Here is a 20,281-nt window from a genome sequence, read left to right as displayed (position 1 = left end):
TAATCCATCTTTTTGAGAATAAATAAGTGACGACATGACTTATCTTAAACATAAAATGAGAGAAAAAAGCTAGTAATATAATATAAAGTATTGGTTACGTTAAATTAAAAATGATGTGACACATTTTAAAATTTACTTTGGTTTGCCGTCCCTGCAATGAACCTTGGCTCTTACACTATTATCAGAACGTCGACTAACATACCATTTTTGCTGTGTCAAACTGTAACATAAAGCGCAATGTTGCAATGCTGTTGTATTGACGTCACATTCTCATAATGCTTGAGCTCTTTGATTGCTATAAATACAAACCATACTGACGTGCTATAAAAATGATTACAAATCCATTTCTTTATATGATTTTATAGCTTGCACTGTGATGTAAGAATTATGTAAATTGTTAAATTGCATTATTCAACTATAAATCTATTGAAATGGTCCGACATCCGGTTGCTAAGTTGATGATATTTTAACGAGTAAACAATTATACCATGGCTTTGTCTCTTTATTAATTAGGTAATTATTGTAGTGAGGGATAAAAACCTGTTTTTATTCCCACATACCAACAACTATCAAACAAAAGTTATAAGGCAAAGAAGTCAAACCTAAGATGTAGATAGATAATTTATATACTCTTTATTGCACACCAAAAAAGTTGTTACGGTGTCGTATCGTTAAAAAGCGATCTCTTCCAACCAACCTTCAGAACATTACTACTACAGTACTAAAACATATTATATTGATTTACCAATAATTACGTAGGTAAAGTTTATTAACTATGTACTTCATTATTATGATCAATCGAATGAATTATGAGAACAAACCAAAACATTGTAAAACTAACTTTCGGAAGCGTAATAATTGCAATCAGGCTGAGTTGCACCATTTTATTTAAACTTTAAAAATCGTCAAAAATCTGTCTCAAACTCCTGGTGTGGACAAACTGGTCATTGTCATAGTTAAGGTCATAGGTAAATTGGTGCAAATCAACCTTAGTCTTATATTTTATATTAAGTAAATCAAGATAATTATCATGTTATCATTTCAAGTTTAATTTAAAACTAACAACGTCAAATATTTTGAAATGTTAAATATACCCACAAAATCATGCAATATTTACTATGTTTTAGTTTAAATCAAATCGTGATTTTGTAATTATATTTAATTTGTCTTCACCGTAGTATATTTTCATACAGGAATTCGCGTCATCGCCCCAGTTTTCGTAAATACCTGAGTGTGCATAAGCATTAGGCCCGGCGTGAACGCAATGCGCAAGCTGTATAAATCGACTGCAGAAAGTGATAATATTTTTTCAATAAATTTCGAATATTATGTTACATAAAAATATATGTTCATGACACAAATATTTTGTATTGAGCGGGAATCGAACATGCAACCTCTGTTATAGCGTACCGAACTACCGGTACGCCACTACTCCATAGGAGCATTGTTTTCTCGGTACGTAACGTTTGCGATGGGCCTAACCTTATTGCTGAATTATCAATATTTTCCCTTTAAATTTGGGGGCTCGCAGTATGAGCTTCATTCTGTATTTCGAAGTGCTTCAGAAGGAGGAACTAGCTCCAGTGACGTCACATCTTGAGTAAATTGTGAGTGTTCAATATGTGAGTATATTTTTTATTTTGACTATTTTTAACTGTGATATGTTTAGATTTGATGGAGAGATTCGTTAGTTTAGTTAATAGTTAGCCAAACATCATGTAAATCATGTTACTTTAAAGTTTAATACATTAGCACTGAAGATTTAAAACTAACTTTAATGTTTTGCAGCGTTTGTCAAAGTATATACATATTTTTGACGCTGACTATAAACTGTTGTTCGTTTACTATTCGTTGCAGAGTGTACTTTCATTGCACAGGATGGAAATTATGTGACTTTGAATTGTCATTATCTTTACAGGTCTGACTCAGAGTTTGAATCCACATTCGGTGGGAGTTCCACCTCCATCATCGCTAACCCTCGTAAACATACGAAGAAGAGGAAGACTGCGCCAACTTCATCAAGGTAAGTAATATAGTATGATCATTTTAATGTAACTAACATAGTATGATATTTTTATTGTAACATAGTATGATTATTTTAATGTAACTACTAAAATTTTTAGGAGTATTTATTATTAAATATTCTGTAGTATTATGTCTACATCTTTACATGCAATTACTTTGCTAAGGCAAAAATGTGTGATCAAAAAATGCAACCTCATAACGCAAGTTTATTAATTTATTTCTTATTAATTTCACAGATCAGACTCTGAGTGTGAAACTGTGCAGCCAGCAGCGCTGAAAAAGAAACCTGTAGCTTCTAGACCTCGGTGAGTATTAATTTGTTAAGCTTTATGCAGATATCATATCTGATGTTTTTCTACAAATGTTGTTTTCGATCTTTTTTATTGCCTAATAAATTATATTTAAACAGAGGACCTAATTAATAGGTATTTTCTACCAGCCAACTTACTAGACACATAATAGAGATAAACTAACTAGGCAGTGCAGTTAATAAGTTAGGTTAGATAGAAATACCGATTTGGAAAATACAAACAATTGATATTTTAATACATGTACACTATTTTAAGTCGTAAATAATGCTTTTAATGTTTTAATTTTCAGAGCTCCAACGAAGAGTTCTACGGATCTGTTCGGGCTACTATCCGACGAAGACGAAAGTGTCGCCATCGAAAACTCTCAACGACTAAAAGTCGGTCGTCAGCAGCTGGACAGCAGCCTGACCTCGAAGGTGGCCAACGGTGTCGTGCGGCGAACGGTTCCGCTCGAGGGCGCTTATTACGTGGAGGTGCGTGTTTACAACACCAGGGACGCGCTCAAGACGCCGCCCGCGGATCGCTACAAGAAGACGCTGCACACGCTGAAGGTTCAGCTTAACACCGAAACATCGCAGTGGCGGGATCTTCAAAAATTTATGAAGACCACGAAGAAATTGTTTGAAGACCGCGAGCCAATATTTTATAATAATAAAATAAACTTTAAATCTTAGTTTTAAGTTAGTTAGTTCTATTCTGAGAATGATTTAAAATAAATAGCATCTAATATATTTTTTGTTGCATTTTCCTATAGGCTTTTAAGTTTAGTCATATATGAACATCAAGAGTTAGACTCTCGTTAATTTTCTGTTAAATCTTAAACCTAAATCTTCTTTTAGAATTTATAAGCCATAGTTTGTTGTATAATTCATAAATTGTGTAATTCCCGTTAACTGTACTACGTTATTGTTTACTAGTAAAATACCTAAAGACGTTATTTCAGCTTAAAGTGTATTGATAACATGCCTTTTTGTACTGCTTGTGGTACCCGCGTGGAAAATACGCATTGGATAGGTCACTTGAGGAGTAATGCGCACAAAAACAAATGTGCGGTTCCGGTAGAAGACGGAGTACTTAAGGTAACCTCTGCATTTAAAGGTCGTATTGCATCATTTAGAATTCCAGCAAATGTGGAACACGAGTCAACTTTACCGGATATATTTTTAAACAGTAAACGTGGAAAATTATGTAGTCTTATCGAAAAGTCGTTAAAAAAATACGTAAGTTTAAAGATAAATATTGAGTATTTTGCTAATTTCATTTTACTAAAAAATGATTCCCAAGACGTTAAATCTTTTGCCACTAAGAATATAACAATACATCGTAACTTTAACTGGAACCAAATATTTGACTCTGTTGTTAATAACTTGTGTAAAAAAGTTGAAGAATTTCAGGACCGTGACAGTGGGTGGGCCTTTCTAAATAACATTTATGTAGAGATTAATATCAATAAATTCGATCCTTTAAGTGGTTCAGGTTCTAGTTATATGGATTTGCCATTATATTTAAAAAAGAAAAAAGCATGCATCAATATCCAAAACAAAGATAGCTTTTGTTTTTTATGGAGCGTTGTCGCAGCCCTGTATCCTGCAAAACGCAACGGAGATCGTCCATCGTCCTATCCTAATTTTCAAGACGTATTGAATATTGATGGTCTAAACTTCCCTGTTACTTTCACAGATATAAGAACATTTGAAAAAAATAATCAAAATATATCCATAAATGTATATTCCTTAAAAAGTAATCGCATTGTGGGTCCAATTTACAGATCTGAGTTTAAAAGAAAAACAAGGATCAATTTATTATTACTTGAAAAGGGAAACAAATCGCACTATGTTTTAATAAAAAATTTGTCACGTCTTGTTCGTACTCAAATAACAAAGCATCATGGCACGATATACTTTTGTGATGATTGTATGCTGTTTTTTTCGTCTGAAGAGAAACTTAATAGTCACACTTGTTGCGGTGTGACTACCGTGCTTCCGGAACATGGTAGTTGTCTTCATTTTAAAAATTTTAATCGGAAACAGGATGTTCCTTTTGTGGTGTACGCCGACTTTGAAACTCTACTTAAACCAATAACGACTTGTGAGCCTGATCCAAATTGTAGTTTTACGTTAAATCGTACACAACACATTCCAGCAGCTTTTGCTTATCGCATTGTTTGCTCATTTGATAGCAAACTTAATCGATTCATTTCGTACCGCGGTCGCGACTGTGTTCAAAAATTTCTCAAATGTCTGTATAGAGACGTAGAAAAAATTTATGAAATTTTAAACGTTGAAGTGCCAATGGTGTTTAACGAAAGTGATGCCAAAATGCATGCCAAAGCTGACGTGTGTCATATTTGCAATAGTCTCCTGCTATTTGACAAAGTAAGAGACCATTGTCACTTGACAGGCTGCTACCGAGGTGCTGCTCACCAGTACTGCAATTTACAGTACAGTCTCCCAAAACTAGTTCCTATTTTTTTTCATAATTTAGCAGGCTATGATTGTCATTTATTCATTAAGGAATTGGCTGATAGTTTGGGTCCTATTAAAGTAATACCTAAGAATAAAGAAAACTATATTTCATTCACAAAATTTTTAAAAATGTCTGATGGGAAATTTGCACAATTAAGATTTGTAGACTCGTTTAAATTTCTAGGCACAAGCTTAGAAAAATTAGCAAACGGTTTAGACAAAGCAGATTTCATTCACTTAAAACAATGTTTTGCTAAAGAAAACGAATTTAAATTAATGACTCGCAAAGGTATTTATCCCTACGACCACATGAAATCTTGGAGATCGTTCTCTGAGAGACAACTTCCTCCCAAAGAAAGCTTCTATAATACTTTAACTGACGAAGGTATCAGCGATGAAGATTACATGCATGCACAAGTGATTTGGGATACTTTTAACATAAGCAATATGGGAGAATATACAGATCTTTATCTCAAAACCGACGTCTATTTACTAACAGACGTCTTTGAAAATTTTAGAGCGGTTTGTAAAAAGCAATATCACTTAGATCCTGCTTTTTACTTAACAGCTCCGAGCTTATCATTTGACGCAATGTTGCTGAAAACAGGAGTAGAGTTAGAGTTATTGTCTGACTTAGAAATTATACGTCTCATACAGAAAGGAATACGGGGTGGAATTTGTTTATGTTCTACTAGACATGCTCAGGCGAATAATATTTACATGGATAATTATGATGAAACTAAAACGGATTCATTTCTCATATATATCGACTGTAATAATCTTTATGGTTATAGTATGTGCCAGTCTTTGCCAGTATCCCATTTCAGATTTTTGAAACAGCACGAAATTGATCAATTACAAATTATGAACGTGCGCGACGATGCGGATTTTGGGTTTATTCTTGAAGTTGATTTATTATATCCGGAAGAATTGCATTGTATTCACAACGATTATCCATTTTGCGCGGAGAAATTCATACCTCCGGGAGGTAAAACTTCTAAATTAGTACCAAACTTATATTCAAAATACCAATATGTGATTCACTACGTTCATTTAAAGACTTGTTTAAACCATGGTCTAATTTTACAAAAAATTCATCGAGTTGTGACTTTTAAACAAAGCAAATTTTTAGCGCAATATATAAATCTTAACACAGAACTGAGAAAGAAAGCAGTAACACCATTCCAACAAGATTTATTCAAACTTATGAATAATTCTGTTTTTGGGAAAACATTAGAAGACACTGAACGTAGAGTAGACATCAAATTAGTCAATCAGTGGCAGGACGATACCAATCGAACAAACCGGTCTCTCTCTGCTGCAAAGTTAATTTCTCGACCAAACTTCCATAGCGCCACCATTTTCTCCGAAAACTTAGTGGCTATTCAAATGAAACCGGAAAGAATTATATTAGATAAACCAATTTACATTGGCTTTGCCGTTTTAGAACTTTCTAAAAGTCACATGTACCAGTTTCATTACTCTGTAATAAAGCCTCACTACGGAGATAGAGTACGACTATGCTATACAGACACCGATAGCTTTATCTACCAAATAGAAACAAATGATTTTTACGTAGATATAAAGCAACATTTCTTACAATATTTCGATACCAGTAATTACGCTCTGAAAAATCAGTATGACCTTCCGATTCGAAACAAAAAAGTACCTGGTCTATTCAAAGACGAACTTGGCGGATGTATAATGACTGAATTTGTAGGGTTGAGATCAAAGTTGTATTGCATTAAAACTGATTCTAATGTCATTAAAAAGGCAAAAGGAATAAGAAAAAATGTTATTAAGCACTTGGAGGCATCTGATTATAGTAACGCATTACTAAACGATAAAATAGTGCGTAGGAAAAATATTCTCTTTAAATGTATAAAGCATAATATTTTTACACAGACTGTTAATAAGATTGCTTTGTCAAATGCGGATGACAAACGTTTTATATTGCAAGACAAAATATCCACAATGGCATGGGGGCATAGCTCTTTGTTGTAATAAATAACTTTAAGCTGAAATAAATATTAAATATAAATAATTTTTATGTAAAATAGGTACGTTAGTTTTAGACTTTATTGTTAAATTTAATATTATATTGCATTTTCTGTTAGCATTACTTTTTACTTACTTATAAAAATAAATCATTTTCAGAATATTTTTTTTTGGTTTTCTTACAAAATTCCTTACCTGCTAAATTAAATTGATATTTTGTTTTTTTATTTATAAAATTCAAGCAAAAGAAACATTCGACAATACTGATTGTCATGTTTATGTACACGTGCTGAGTATTATGTAGGTCGTCAGTGACGACGATATTAATTATAAACTCAGCAAAATGTGATTGATTCCTCAACTCGGTTATTTTCTTACCATTCACACTTTGTCTCTGACGAACGTTGTACTACAGTGCGATTGCTTCTATTCTTGTAAGTATTTATTTCGAAGTTTGTGTAACACTTTGTTTTACGTTAAAAATATTTTTACTAATGAAACTTTATTTTGTTATAGATAATGGCTCAATCTCCTGACATCATGTTATCCCAGTACGCTCAAGATCCGCTGGAGGGATTTACGCAAGAATTTCCGGAGCTGTGTTCCAGACTCCACGCGCACGCTGTTCAAAGACAAGTGAAAAAGCCTAAGAATAAAAAAGGTGTTTCAAAAAGAAGACTAGGACCGACGAAATCCTATGTGATAACGAAAAATCAGAAAGGAAAGAGGCTCATCAAAATAGAAGTTATTGATATTGTGAGTGATATGGGATCGGCTTCATCCTCAGAAATCACCGACCAAGAGGATAATGTGCTGATCAGCGCACAATACGTGGTCCAGGATTCATACGACGAAATCATGGACCTCACTGACAATCTTGTTCAAAAAATATCGAAAAAACTTTGTGGTGATAACTTTTAGTGTTTTTTAAGTGTATAGTTTTAATGTAAGTATTAAGTTTTTATTAAAGTGTAACGCAAACTTGTAAATTAATATGTAATTATAAGAATAGAAGCAATCACACTGTAGTACATTAACCGAAAATTATCAGTCTTTTTGTACTTATTATATTAACTTAATCAGGCAATAATTTTATTTTCTTTCTTTTTTTCTTTTGGTGACGATAAAATTAAGGTTTCATGTGTTTTTATTACAAGTGTTTTTGAAAATATAGTCTTACAGTAACAAGTGTCTTCTTATTTTGATCGTTCGTTCAACCAAATGACGTCCACTACTGGACAAAGGCCTTAGGATTTCCATATTTTGTATTCCAGTTAAATTAAACAACCTTTTTTATCAATAAATAATCAGTTTATTAACATTTCATTACACCTTATTAAACATTTCATATCCATTTAGAGAACTCTATGTTTTATGCAAAATACATTTTTCAAAACACATTATTTTTATGAATTAAACAATGAAAATGATTATATGTACATTAGAAATATTTAATAAATTTAAATATTTAATAAATTTATTTGATTTGATTTGATTTAGAAAGAATTTAAACTCAATAGTTTACATTATACTGCTACATTTTTTTCAACACACCATTTCTTTATACACATCACATTTTTTAATGCACAATATTTCTTATGAGTAAAACAGTTAAATAATGTGGGGTTATCAAAACAATAAAGTTTGTAAAGAGTACTTAAACTTGGAGCGCCTAAACAAGTTACGTCTAAAACGTCATTTTGATTACATAAATTATGCACCCATTTGATCTTTTCTTCTCCTTTTACTAAGATATATTTACCTTTTAAATAAGGTACGATAAGTCTTTGAAATTCTCTATAGTCAATATATCCTTCACTCCATCGATAGCCTCTGTTTTTTTCGATCCAGCAAACTTGCTTTTTCTCTTCAGCAGTCAATGAAGAGAACGGGTATGGAGGCTTAATCAAAAATATGTGAGTATGCTCTTGGGTAGCTATAGCAAATTCTTTTATTATAAATTCATTTTTGCTATTTTTAAATCCTTGCAGATCTACGATTATATTGCTATTCATGATATTTTCTTAACGATATTACTCAAAGGTTTGTATTCAAATATACAATCGTTTAGAATCAAGCAATAAGCAGCTGTCTGATCTGGTATCTCTTGGTCTGTTTCAATTTCAACTCTTACATCGATCGAACCTTTTAAAGTTTCGTGTTGTCTTGAACAGTCGATAACAAATAAGGGAGCTACGTCTCTGAATTCTTTCAAGCTCAACAACGGCTCTGACCGGCGTCCGTGATACGACTGCTGAAATCTTGAATACTGTTCATATAATAAAGCAATTTTTTCTTCTGAAAAACTGACATTTAGTCCTTCATACGGATAATATGTTGAATTTAAAAAGACCCTTACATCTCGTACGTGACAATGATCAAATTCTGCCATTGACAACACAGCGTTATGTTTGCGATTGGTTTGTAAGGCAATTACAACAAATCGTGGTTTTTCTATTTGCGATGAAGTTTTAATTGACCAAGTATGTTTACGTGTTTTAGGCAGTAATGGGTATTCATACAGATCCCAATTACGAAACACTAATGGAATAGCTCGATCTTTCTCCAAGTGTTTCAATAGGTTTATCCTCTCACGGTCTGAAACTTTGATGTGTGGAACGCGCCAAATAATTTTATTGATTATTATGTCATCTACAACTTCACCTGCATTTAACTTGACCGCATTAAGGTTAGTATTACTTCTCAGTAACACTAACTCGTGTTTACAGTTAATGATAATTTTTTCATAATCCTCTGCAAATCCTAGTATCCTATTTAATGGTATAGATGCAGAAAATGCTCCACCACTAGCATTGTTTGTTCCCGCGGTTGACCAGCCCCAAACTCGACCACATTTGGATTCATTTTCATTTAAGGATAGGTAAGATTTCATTGTTGTAGTAATACCAGCATTCTTAATTTTATCTATTTCAACTCCATTAAGTTCATATCTTATGTCTTGGAAGAGAAATAAGCCTGGATTATTAACGAAGTGTACATTTGATACTTTTTCTTTGGTGGTGCTGTTATACACAACTACTTTACCTTCGATATATAGACTACTAAGTGAAGGTAACACGTACAAGTCTTGTTGGTTGATCGGTATTCGTATTTCATCATTCTTGTTGAAACTTGTTACGTATGGTTTGTACGAATGGTACTCGAAACTTTCAATGCTGTTATCATATGATGTTTGTTGAGATATATTTAAAATATTCATTTTATTAAACCAATTAATTTGAGAAATTCTTTATTGGTCTTGGTTAGCTTCTTTTTTAGCTGAAGCGGTCTGTCTTTCTGGAATGTTCTTTTAGAACTGACTGGAGTAAGCAATGTAGAAGGATTTTTATTGAAGTTAATCATTTTTTTCTGAAATGTAAATACAGTTGTACTTCTTCACCTCGTAAGTTTATCTCTTTGTTTTCAGCGTCCAACAGCCTGATGCTGATAGCACTTATAGAACTTTGGTTGACAGGAAAATAAATCAAATTTTTAGGTATTTCAATTATTCGATAACCAGGTGGTACATTAGGCACGAATTCATAAATTATATGGCTTGCTTTCCCGTTCACAAATGAACCACTGACTACATCGCATTCGATCCTCACAATGGTTGTTGATAGAATGCTCACAGGATACTTTGATTCAGTACTTATATTTGCATTTATTGTTTCCATTCCAAAACCTAATATTTTACCAATTGAGCCACTTTTATTAAAATGAACGTCTTCAGAACAATAAATATTTGTTTTCAATGTGTTATTATTGCAAGTAAGATTTAATGTAGTGTTCTTGATGTTATTTTTTAAATAATCACAAATATCCTGAAGCTCGTAAGACCCTTCAGGAATTTCGATGATCTCATTTTCACCATAGTAAAACTTGTTGTTTCTTTCATCTATGTTGGGAATTGAATTGAAGGTTGAAAAACATAAAAGACCGCATTCGTAGTCCTCTCGAAGCTCTAAAGTTGGTGAATAATTTGTTGTTAAGGAGGCTCCTGTTCCGGTTATAGACACAGTGAAAGACATTATTATACTGATACTTTTATTTATAAATTTCATTATATAAATGTTTTTTCCAATAATTCCTTAAAAATTTCAAACACAAATGACCACAGTTTATTGTACCAAAGGCTTGATATCGTACATAATTATAGTTTATAGGTAAATTATTAAAATATTTGACTAATTCCAACGGTGGTTTTAAATTACCAAAACTGTCATAATATTCAACGTAATCATATTGCTTTACAAAGGCCACCCAATGTGTTCCAGGATTTTTGTTAATATCTAAATTCATGATAGCACATTCTATCTTATTTGGTTTCGCAGGTAATGTATCTCGCATGAATACACCACGAAAGAATGGAATATCACTAGCATGTTCTAATATATCCAGGTTAGTGAGCGCACGTCTAGGTAGCCGCTTAATTAGTTTTTTGACGGATTGAGATATAAACCAGCTCCTTTTTTATGAGGTTTTATATACAGTCCTTTTCCAAGGGCTACCGCTTCCATCATTCTGTTGTGCCTTTCTGATTCCATTAGACTCTTTTGTGCGGCTTTAGAATCATTAACAGCTTTTGCTATACCAGCTGCACCTCCCGCAAGAGAACCTAAAGCTGATAACCCCGCAAATATAGGAATAAGTGGTAAAAGTCCTCCAGATTTTGGAAGAGGAATACATCGAGGTAATCGTATTCCTTTTTTGCTACCGAAAAGTTTTTTTGCAGCTGCATAAGCATATTTTATAGCCGAGTTATTATCTTTAGATTTCAGTTTTTTTAATTTTAATTTTATTTTCTTTATCCCTTTCTTAAATGATGTTATGCCTCCACCGGCTCTGATTTTAGCTTTCATCGCATTTTTAACTATCCATGAAGCTATTTTTTCTCCTTTTCCAACATCTTTTGATTTTAGTCTTTTCTTAGCCATATTTAACAATTCTAAATCAGCCTTTTGTCGAACACCAGAGTCTTTATTCAAATAAGCAATATCGTGGTGCATACAAGCCTCGTCCAATTTGTTGATCCCTCGATCGCCTTGAAGTAATCGTTTCTGAAGTTTAGTTCCAGGACCACAAAATTGATAACCAGGTAAATGTAACTCAAACGGTAAATGATCTATCAATGTATTAATTATACCACTGCCTCCCTTCATTGATTATCATAAAGTGAGTTATAGGAGAATTTATGATTTATTTATATACCTACACCACACATTCACTTTTGTCAACCCAACTGTTTTCCTTATCACTTAAGCCCAACCATTTAACAAAAAGTTTGTTTCCTTTCCTTTTTATAACTTTCTCGATAAGATAAAGATCAGGCAGTTTAGTTTTTTGTAATTCATATCCGTAAAAAGAACCAAGAATAATTTGATTGTGTTTATCTTCAATTTGATACGTTTGAGGATTTGTTTGTTTAATTTTTATGATACGAAAAATTTCGGTAGACCAATTAGGTGTATAACCTTTATAAAAATCTCCTTTGAATTTACTTATACGAACAAAGTCGCCAACTTGAAAAGTTGACCGTTTACGCGTTTGTGGAATCTGGCTTTTGATAATATTAGATCTAACGACAGTCTCATTGGAATTATTAACATTTATTGGTTTGAATTTAGTAACCCGATGAAAAGTGTTATTGTACTGCTGTACAACTGCATCTAAATTATTTTTAAACCATTGATAACGACCGCATAAACTAAATACTTTGTAGAGATGAGATTTTATCGTTCTTATTACTCGTTCTACAATTGCCGCCTTTTTAATCGAGTATGTGGAATAATGATTTATGTTATAACTTTTTGTTAACTGTTTAAAACAATCGTTATAAAACTCTGTACCCAGATCTGTTTGCAAATGTTTAGGCTTTCTTGTTGATTCGATAAATATACTTTTCATTGCATTCGTAACACTTTGTTTGGATTTGGACTTCAACGGTCTAACCCATACGTATTTTGAAAAAGCATCAATTACAACTAGAACATATTTATATCCTTTATTAAATGATGAATATTTTTGAAAATCCATAAGGTCAGCTTGCCATAAATCATCTATCCCTTTAATAATCGTATGTCGGCGGATGAAATTTCTTCTCGCTGCTTTGTGTAGCTCGTTGACTATATCTTGTTTACTCATTCTTGATAGATTTTGCTGCAATCATCCGATCGATTTCTTCTTTTGTGTAATAAAATGTAGATAAATTATTAGTAGTTAATTTTTCCAAATTATTAAGATACTTCTTAATATTACTTTGAATGGTTTTCAATTCATTTTTAAAATCTTGAACACATTTATCCACATACTCTTTATTTACAGCCTCATCATCTTTTCTAGGGGTTGGTAATCCTTTTAATCTCGATGATTTTAAATCAAAGTCGCCTGCATCTGACCTTACTAATGTGTCATCAGTAAGAATATTAGTAAACTCAGACAATCGTAAACGCTTATGAATGTGATGACCAAATTTATCTATATTCATTGCCGTCTGCTCGGCTTCTGTAGTGTAATAGTACTGCCAAACCCTCCTGTTGGGAGCTTTATATATTTTATATCTTTTATGATACCAGCTTCATGCAATTCCTCTATTATTGAATAAATTTCATTTTGTACTCCAGTGTTACCAGCTGCCCATGACCCAAATAGTAATTTTAACCTTTCCACTAATTCATTTGGATCATCCCAATAAACCAAATCAGTATCCTTCTTAACTTCTTTCAAAATATCGACACCTTCACCTCGTGGGAGACTTTCTACACTACTTGTGTGACTTCTAGAGAACTTAAACAAAGGTTTGATCACGTTCATATATTTAAATCCTTTGTTACTGTTTATTGGTTTTGATGCATCACAGTTTCGTTTGTGTGCATTGGTATCTATAAGTACTAATTTATAATTTTGTAAGTCCTCATTTGTAATCATTTTTAAATCTGGAGTTTTTTTGTACAATAATTCTTTTAAGCCAGGAGTTTTTTTTAGGCTACGGTTTCCAATTTTCAAAATGCGATCATCATCATGAACACGCGTATTGCCGAGCATCAGCTTTCCCTTTACATTTCTAATACCATAAGGTACATCACTCATCACTTCAGATGACACCGACCATGATAAAGATTCGTTATTGATACTCGGTGACGATTGAAGAGATTTAAATGAGTTTTCATGGACATCGTAATCCACCGAGGGCGATGTAGTAAGGGTTTTGTTAGATGTTTTGCAAACATCTATATTATCTAAATCGTCTTCATCATTGTCACGATCTTCATAATCTTCAGTAGAAGTATTTGATGCTTCACTTTCACTGTATTTAGCTCTTTTAGCTTCTGAATTTTGCTCCAATCCTTCATTTATAAGACGTTTTTCATCAGTTTGGTTTGTTAATAGTTTCAGCGGGTTAATGATAGGTTTAAATATTGTGTCCAAAGCCATATCATTTGAATTTTTTACATCTTTAATCATTTCTACTTTTCTTTTTACAGCTGCAGCAGATTTTACTATTTGTTCCTTTAAATTTCGTTCCATTATTAAGATTCCTGCTCTGTTTGACTTCTCTAATTAAACTGAGTGTTTGCTAATTTAACATCTATACTTATAAAAAGTTTAGTCCATTACTATGAATGTATCAAACTTCATTCGATAACAGCCTTTGTTTCGTTCACAATCCTTATTGATGACCACATAACTGTAAGGTTTACTCCATACAGTTGAGCACATTTCACGAAACTGCGACCATGACATGTCAGACCCAACATGTTCATCGTAAACGTGTCTTAGATTTACATCATCTTGCTTAAACAATATAATAAGATTAGCATTATCTCTTACCAGTTGTTTAGGTATTTTAGTATAAGTTTGATTCATATAAAAACAATCAATGTTTTTATGCCGACCCATGGCGAAATAATCGCGTATATTGTTTTGATTTTCACAAGCAACATCGTCAAATATGATAATTGAGTCAGGCAATGCTTCGTGGGGCCTCAAAATTTCACTATTATGATTATACTTGTTATAAGATGTACCTGCAACCTTGTCCAATACTTTTTCTAAAAATACGTACTTAGGTTGGTATAAAGACTTAGAGTACACATACAGGTTACGAAAACGTGGTCCATCCTTATGTAACAATAAACTGATAACTAAATTGGTCTTCCCACAGTTCGATGGACCGCACACGATACTACGTATAGTATTTGGCAATAATTTCCCGTGACGCTTAGGCTTGTTCGATGCTTCAGGACAGACGCATTCCAATTTAAGTGATTCTTTTTGTTTCAGAAATTTCATAACAGAATTTTTAACTCGACTGTCGTGATCGGTGGATTTCAAAGAACTGATGACAATATACTCACACCGATGATTAAAAGATGTAGTTCGAAAAAGGTTCATATTCATCGTACATTACTGCAGGCATGGTTTACTTACGATCGTGTTATTGGGCGATCTATCGCACAGAGTGAGGTCGCGACTGCGACCGACCGAATGTGAGATAGAACGCCCAATAACATACTACTAATAGTCCTCCAGTCTTTGGGATAGGAATACAGCGTGGTAAACGTATTCCTCTTTTATTCGTAAATAGTTTTTTTGCAGCAGCATAGGCATGTTTTATAATGGAGTGCTTATTTTTAGATTTTAACTTTTTCAAATGAGAGTGTATTTTCTTCACACCTGACATAAATAATTTTACACTACCACCAGCTCTAAGTTTAGCTTTCATTGCATTTTTTACTATCCATGAAGCAATTTTTTCTCCTTTTCCTGAATCTTTTGATTTTAATCTCTTCTTGGCCATTTTTAGAAGTTCTAAGTCAGCTTGATGTCTTATATTTGAATCATTCAATTCAATTTTCTACCTTAACAAATTTGAGGGCCTTAAGGGTAATCCAAAGAAACTATGGTCTTTAATAAACACATTATCTAGTAACAAGACTAAAATTAATCGTGCTCCTCCAAGGTTAAAGCTATCTACTGGTGAAGTTAGTGATCCGAGGCAGATTTGTGAGGTTTTTAATGACTTTTTCTCTTCGATAGGCTCAAAGCTAGCAAATGAAATATTACCTAAATATCATTTGACTTCGGTTTATTCAATGCCATCTTTTAACCACAATGGTAAACTAGATAAATTTACGCCATGTACGAAAGCTGAAGTCGTCGAGATTATTGCTGACCTTAATGTTCATTCAAGCTCTGGTATAGATGAAGTTACTACCAAACAAATAAAATGTATTGGTGGTCTAATGGCTAACAATTTCAGTAACTGCTTTAATGTACTTCTAGCCGAGGGAAATTTCCCTGCTTCTCTTAAATTGGCTAAAGTCTCTCCAATACATAAATCCGGGCCTACAAGTGATCCAAATAATTATCGCCCAATTTCTGTATTACCAGTGATGTCAAAAATTCTTGAAAGAGTGATTTTTACTCGTTTGGATGATTACCTCTCCTCCCTGGGTTTCTTTTCTGAATTTCAATATGGCTTTAGACCCAATTCAAACACATTAGCAGCTACCTTAGATTTAATTACTGATATAAAAACCAATATAGACAATAAAAAGATTGCATTGGGCGTGTTTATTGACCTAAAAAAGGCTTTTGACACTGTTAGCCACAATATTTTAATTCGGAAACTTGAAAAGCTTGGGATCACCGGTTCGGCTCTACTAATGCTCAAATCGTATCTTAGTGATAGACACCAAATTACTAGGATTCATGATAATCAAAGTAGCGCAAAACAAATTACCTGCGGAGTACCGCAGGGGTCAATTCTTGGGCCACTACTTTTCCTCATATACATCAACAATATCACCGAAACCAAAGTTCATGGAAGGTTGACTCTGTACGCAGATGACACCTGTTTCTTCTATTTTGGAAATTCCCTAGACGAAATTATGGATAAAGCACAAGAAGATTTGAATACTATTTACAACTGGTTCCAATATAATTTATTAACGATAAATGCTTCTAAAACATGTTACTGTATTTTTAAACCTAAAAACAAAAAAGTCGTAAATAATTTTAAACTAACTATAGATGGGGAACCCATATCTGAAAAAAAAGAGGAGAAGTATCTTGGCCTAAGGATTGACAACCACCTTATGTGGACTTCGCAGATCGATTACGTTAGGGCAAAGCTCACCTCGTTTCTTGGTATTATAAGACATAATGTAAACTGCTTTCCACGTAAAGTTCGATATATGCTTTATAATTCATTTGTAAAATCTCATCTTATTTACCTGGTGGAGCTATGGGGAACGGCATCTAATTCGAAGTTAAAAAGCCTACAAATCCTGCAGAACAAAATAATTAAGTGTCTATTTAACTTTCATTATCGAACAAATACTGACAAAATTTACAAAGAAACCAAACTTATGAACATAAGCCAACTATATCGATTCCAAACACTCATACTCATCTACAAAATCCTACATAAAAAAATACATTCTAAAATAAAACTAAAAATCAATCATGAAACTCCAAAATACAGTCAACGAAGACCCAAAAAATTCTTCCTGATACCGGGCTCAAGAACAAATTACGGTCGGAAGGTTTTGACCTCTGAAGGAGCACTACTATTTAATAAATTGCCCGACCTTATAAAAAAATCAGAATCATTAAACGTTTTCAAACATAGACTCAGGGACCATATTTTGGAGGATGCACTCACGCTAAGACCGGTATAATAATATCAGGTGTTGGAGTGTGAAGTTGCCGTTTACAAAAATCATTTCTTACAAACTTTATTACGAAAATTTTTTTTTTTTTTTTTTTGAGAAAACAGAAACCAAATTTTATAAAGTTTTATCTTTAAAGAATGTTTTGTGAATATGTTTAACTTTCAATAAATTTAAAATATAGATATCTTAGAAAGAAAAAAAAAAAAAAAAAAAAAAAAAAAAACATTAATGAATATTAAACAAAAATAAAGATGGCAGTTTCATACTTTACCCCCTTTAGTGTCTTAATAAAATTAAGCTCTTTAAAAAGTAAAACAAACTAACATAAATTATATTTAAAAAAATTCATGTACGTCCTTTTGCGGGAATGGCCTTCCAAATCACGCTAGCCGGTCGACGTCGGCTCCTGCGCAGTCACTGCAGTCAGAGCGCCAGTCGCCGCCTGGCAGCCGCGCGCATTGTATGTATGTACAGTAATGTACAACTTAGTTTTATTCACAGTAATGTTAATGTCAACCTAGAAAACTGAGTGTAAACGTATGTACAACAAAGTTCATGTAAGTACAGGTTTGTTAGGACGATTCCCGCAGAAGTACATCTGCTTGTTCTGGCTATTGGACAACTTGTAAATTATCTACCTACATAAAATTTGTTAATTTCTCATGTAAGTGACTGTAATGTTTTTAATGAGAAATAAATGTTCTATAAACCTAATCACTATTATTATAAGCGATATCGTGATACATACATGCGTTATCCAATTTATTTATACCACGTTCACCCTTCTGTAATCTTTTTTGAAGTTTTGTGCCAGGACCACAAAATTGATATCCAGGTAAATGTAACTCAAACGGTAAATTGTCAATTAACTTATTGATAATACCACTGCCTTTCTTCATCGATGATTTGAAGTGAATGGAAGGAATAATATTGCGTTATAATTTATATATTATTGCACCAATTTACTTCTATCAATCCAACTGTTCTCTTTATTATTTAAGCCTAACCATTTGACAAATAGTTTGTTTCCTTTTCTTTTAATCACTTTTTCAATGAGATAAAGATCTGGAAATTTAGTTTTTTGTAATTCGTATCCATAAAAAGACCCCAAAATTTTTTGTTTGTATTTGTCTTATATTTGATAAGTTTCTGGATTAGTTTGGTTAACCTTAACCACGCGAAATATTTCTGTGGACCAATTGGGAGTATAACCTTTGTAAAATTCTCCTTTATATTTACTGATACGAACGTAATCGCCAACTTGAAAATGAAATTTCGGTCTTAACTTCTGTTGTTGTGTTTTAATAATGTTTGATCTAACTACCCACTCGTTAGATTTTGTGACATCAACAGGCTTAAATTTTGTTATTCTATGTACAGCATTATTGTAGCATTGTACTACAGAATCCAAATTATTCCCAATCCATTGATATCGTCCATGTAGACTAAAAAGTTTGTAAAGATGAGACTTAATTGTTCTGATTACACGTTCTACTATAGATGCCTTTTTTACAGAATACGTAGAGTAATGATTTATTTTATACTTTTCTATTAACTGTTTAAAGACATCATTGTAAAATTCTGTTCCTAAATCTGTTTGCAAATTTCTTGGTCTTCTTGTTGACTTCAAAAATATGTTTCGCATCGCATTCGTAACGCAGTTTTTCGATTTTGATTTTAGCGGACTAGTCCATACAAATTTTGATAAAACATCAATTACAACTAGAATGTATTTATGACCTTTATTGAATTGTGAATATTTTTGCAAATCGACAAGGTCGGCTTGCCATAAGTCATCTATTCCTTTTATAATTGTACAACGACGAGTAAAATTCCTTCTCGCTGCTTTATGAAGTTCTATAACTATATCTTGTTTACTCATTTTTACTTAAAATTCCTTGGATCATTCGATCGATTTCATTTTTAGTGTAATATAGTTTACTCAAACTGTCGGATGTCACTTTTTCTAAATTTTTCAAATACTTTGTAACGTCACTGTGAATTTTTTTCATTTCATTTCTTAATTCTTGAAGAGATTTTTCCATATATGCTTTATTTACAGCTTCATCATCTTGTTCAGGAGCTTGTAAACCTTTTAATCTAGATGATTTCAAATCGAAGTCACCTGTCTCTGTTTTTATTAACGTATCAGCATAAGTATCAATGAATTCAGTTAGTCGTAAACGCGTTATATGATGTCCAAATTTATCAATATTCATTACTGGCTTGCTGTCTTCTGTAGTGTTGCATAGATACTGCCTAGTTTTCCGTATGCATTCTTTTTATATTCTATGTCTACAATACCCGCTTCATAGAGTTCCTTTATTATTGCATAGATTTCATTTTCCAACCCATTGTTACCAGCTTCTGCTGATGCAAATAGTAATTTTAAGCGTTCTACTAGCTCATTGGGGTCATCCCAATAAATAACATCAGTATCAGTCTTAACTTCCTTCAAAAGTTCCATGCCTTCTCCTCGGGGAATACTTTCTATGCTGGATGATGTTTTCCTCGAGAATTTGAATAATGGTTTGATTATATTCATGTACTTAAATCCTTTGTTACTATTTATAGGTTTTGATGGATCCCAATTACGTCTGTGTGCATTAGTGTCGTTGAGTATTAATTTATAGTAATGTAAATCGTCTTCTGTAATTAGATGTAAATCGGGTACTTTTTTCGTCAATAATTCTCTCAAACCACGTGTTTTTTCGTAGATCCTATTTCCAATTTTCCACCCGAGAGTGCGATCATCATCGAAGACGCGGGTTTTCCCAAGCATAAGTTTTCCACGTTCATTTCT

The 20,281-nt window shown here is 32.8% G+C and overlaps 1 protein-coding gene across 1 annotated transcript; it reads left to right on the top strand.

The window, feature by feature from the left end:
- The first annotated feature begins 1,081 nt into the window (after window positions 1-1,081).
- Window positions 1,082-4,937, top strand: LOC135086375 (uncharacterized). Its single transcript, XM_063981119.1, has 4 exons — window positions 1,082-1,622; window positions 1,919-2,023; window positions 2,262-2,330; window positions 2,626-4,937. Coding segments are annotated over exons 1-4 (561 nt in total). The 5' UTR covers window positions 1,082-1,620; the 3' UTR covers window positions 3,011-4,937.
- Window positions 4,938-20,281: the final 15,344 nt, after the last annotated feature.

Source organism: Ostrinia nubilalis, chromosome W, assembly GCF_963855985.1.
Source record: "Ostrinia nubilalis chromosome W, ilOstNubi1.1, whole genome shotgun sequence".
Lineage (NCBI taxonomy): Eukaryota > Metazoa > Arthropoda > Insecta > Lepidoptera > Crambidae > Ostrinia > Ostrinia nubilalis.
This window is presented reverse-complemented; position numbering and strand designations above follow the sequence as displayed.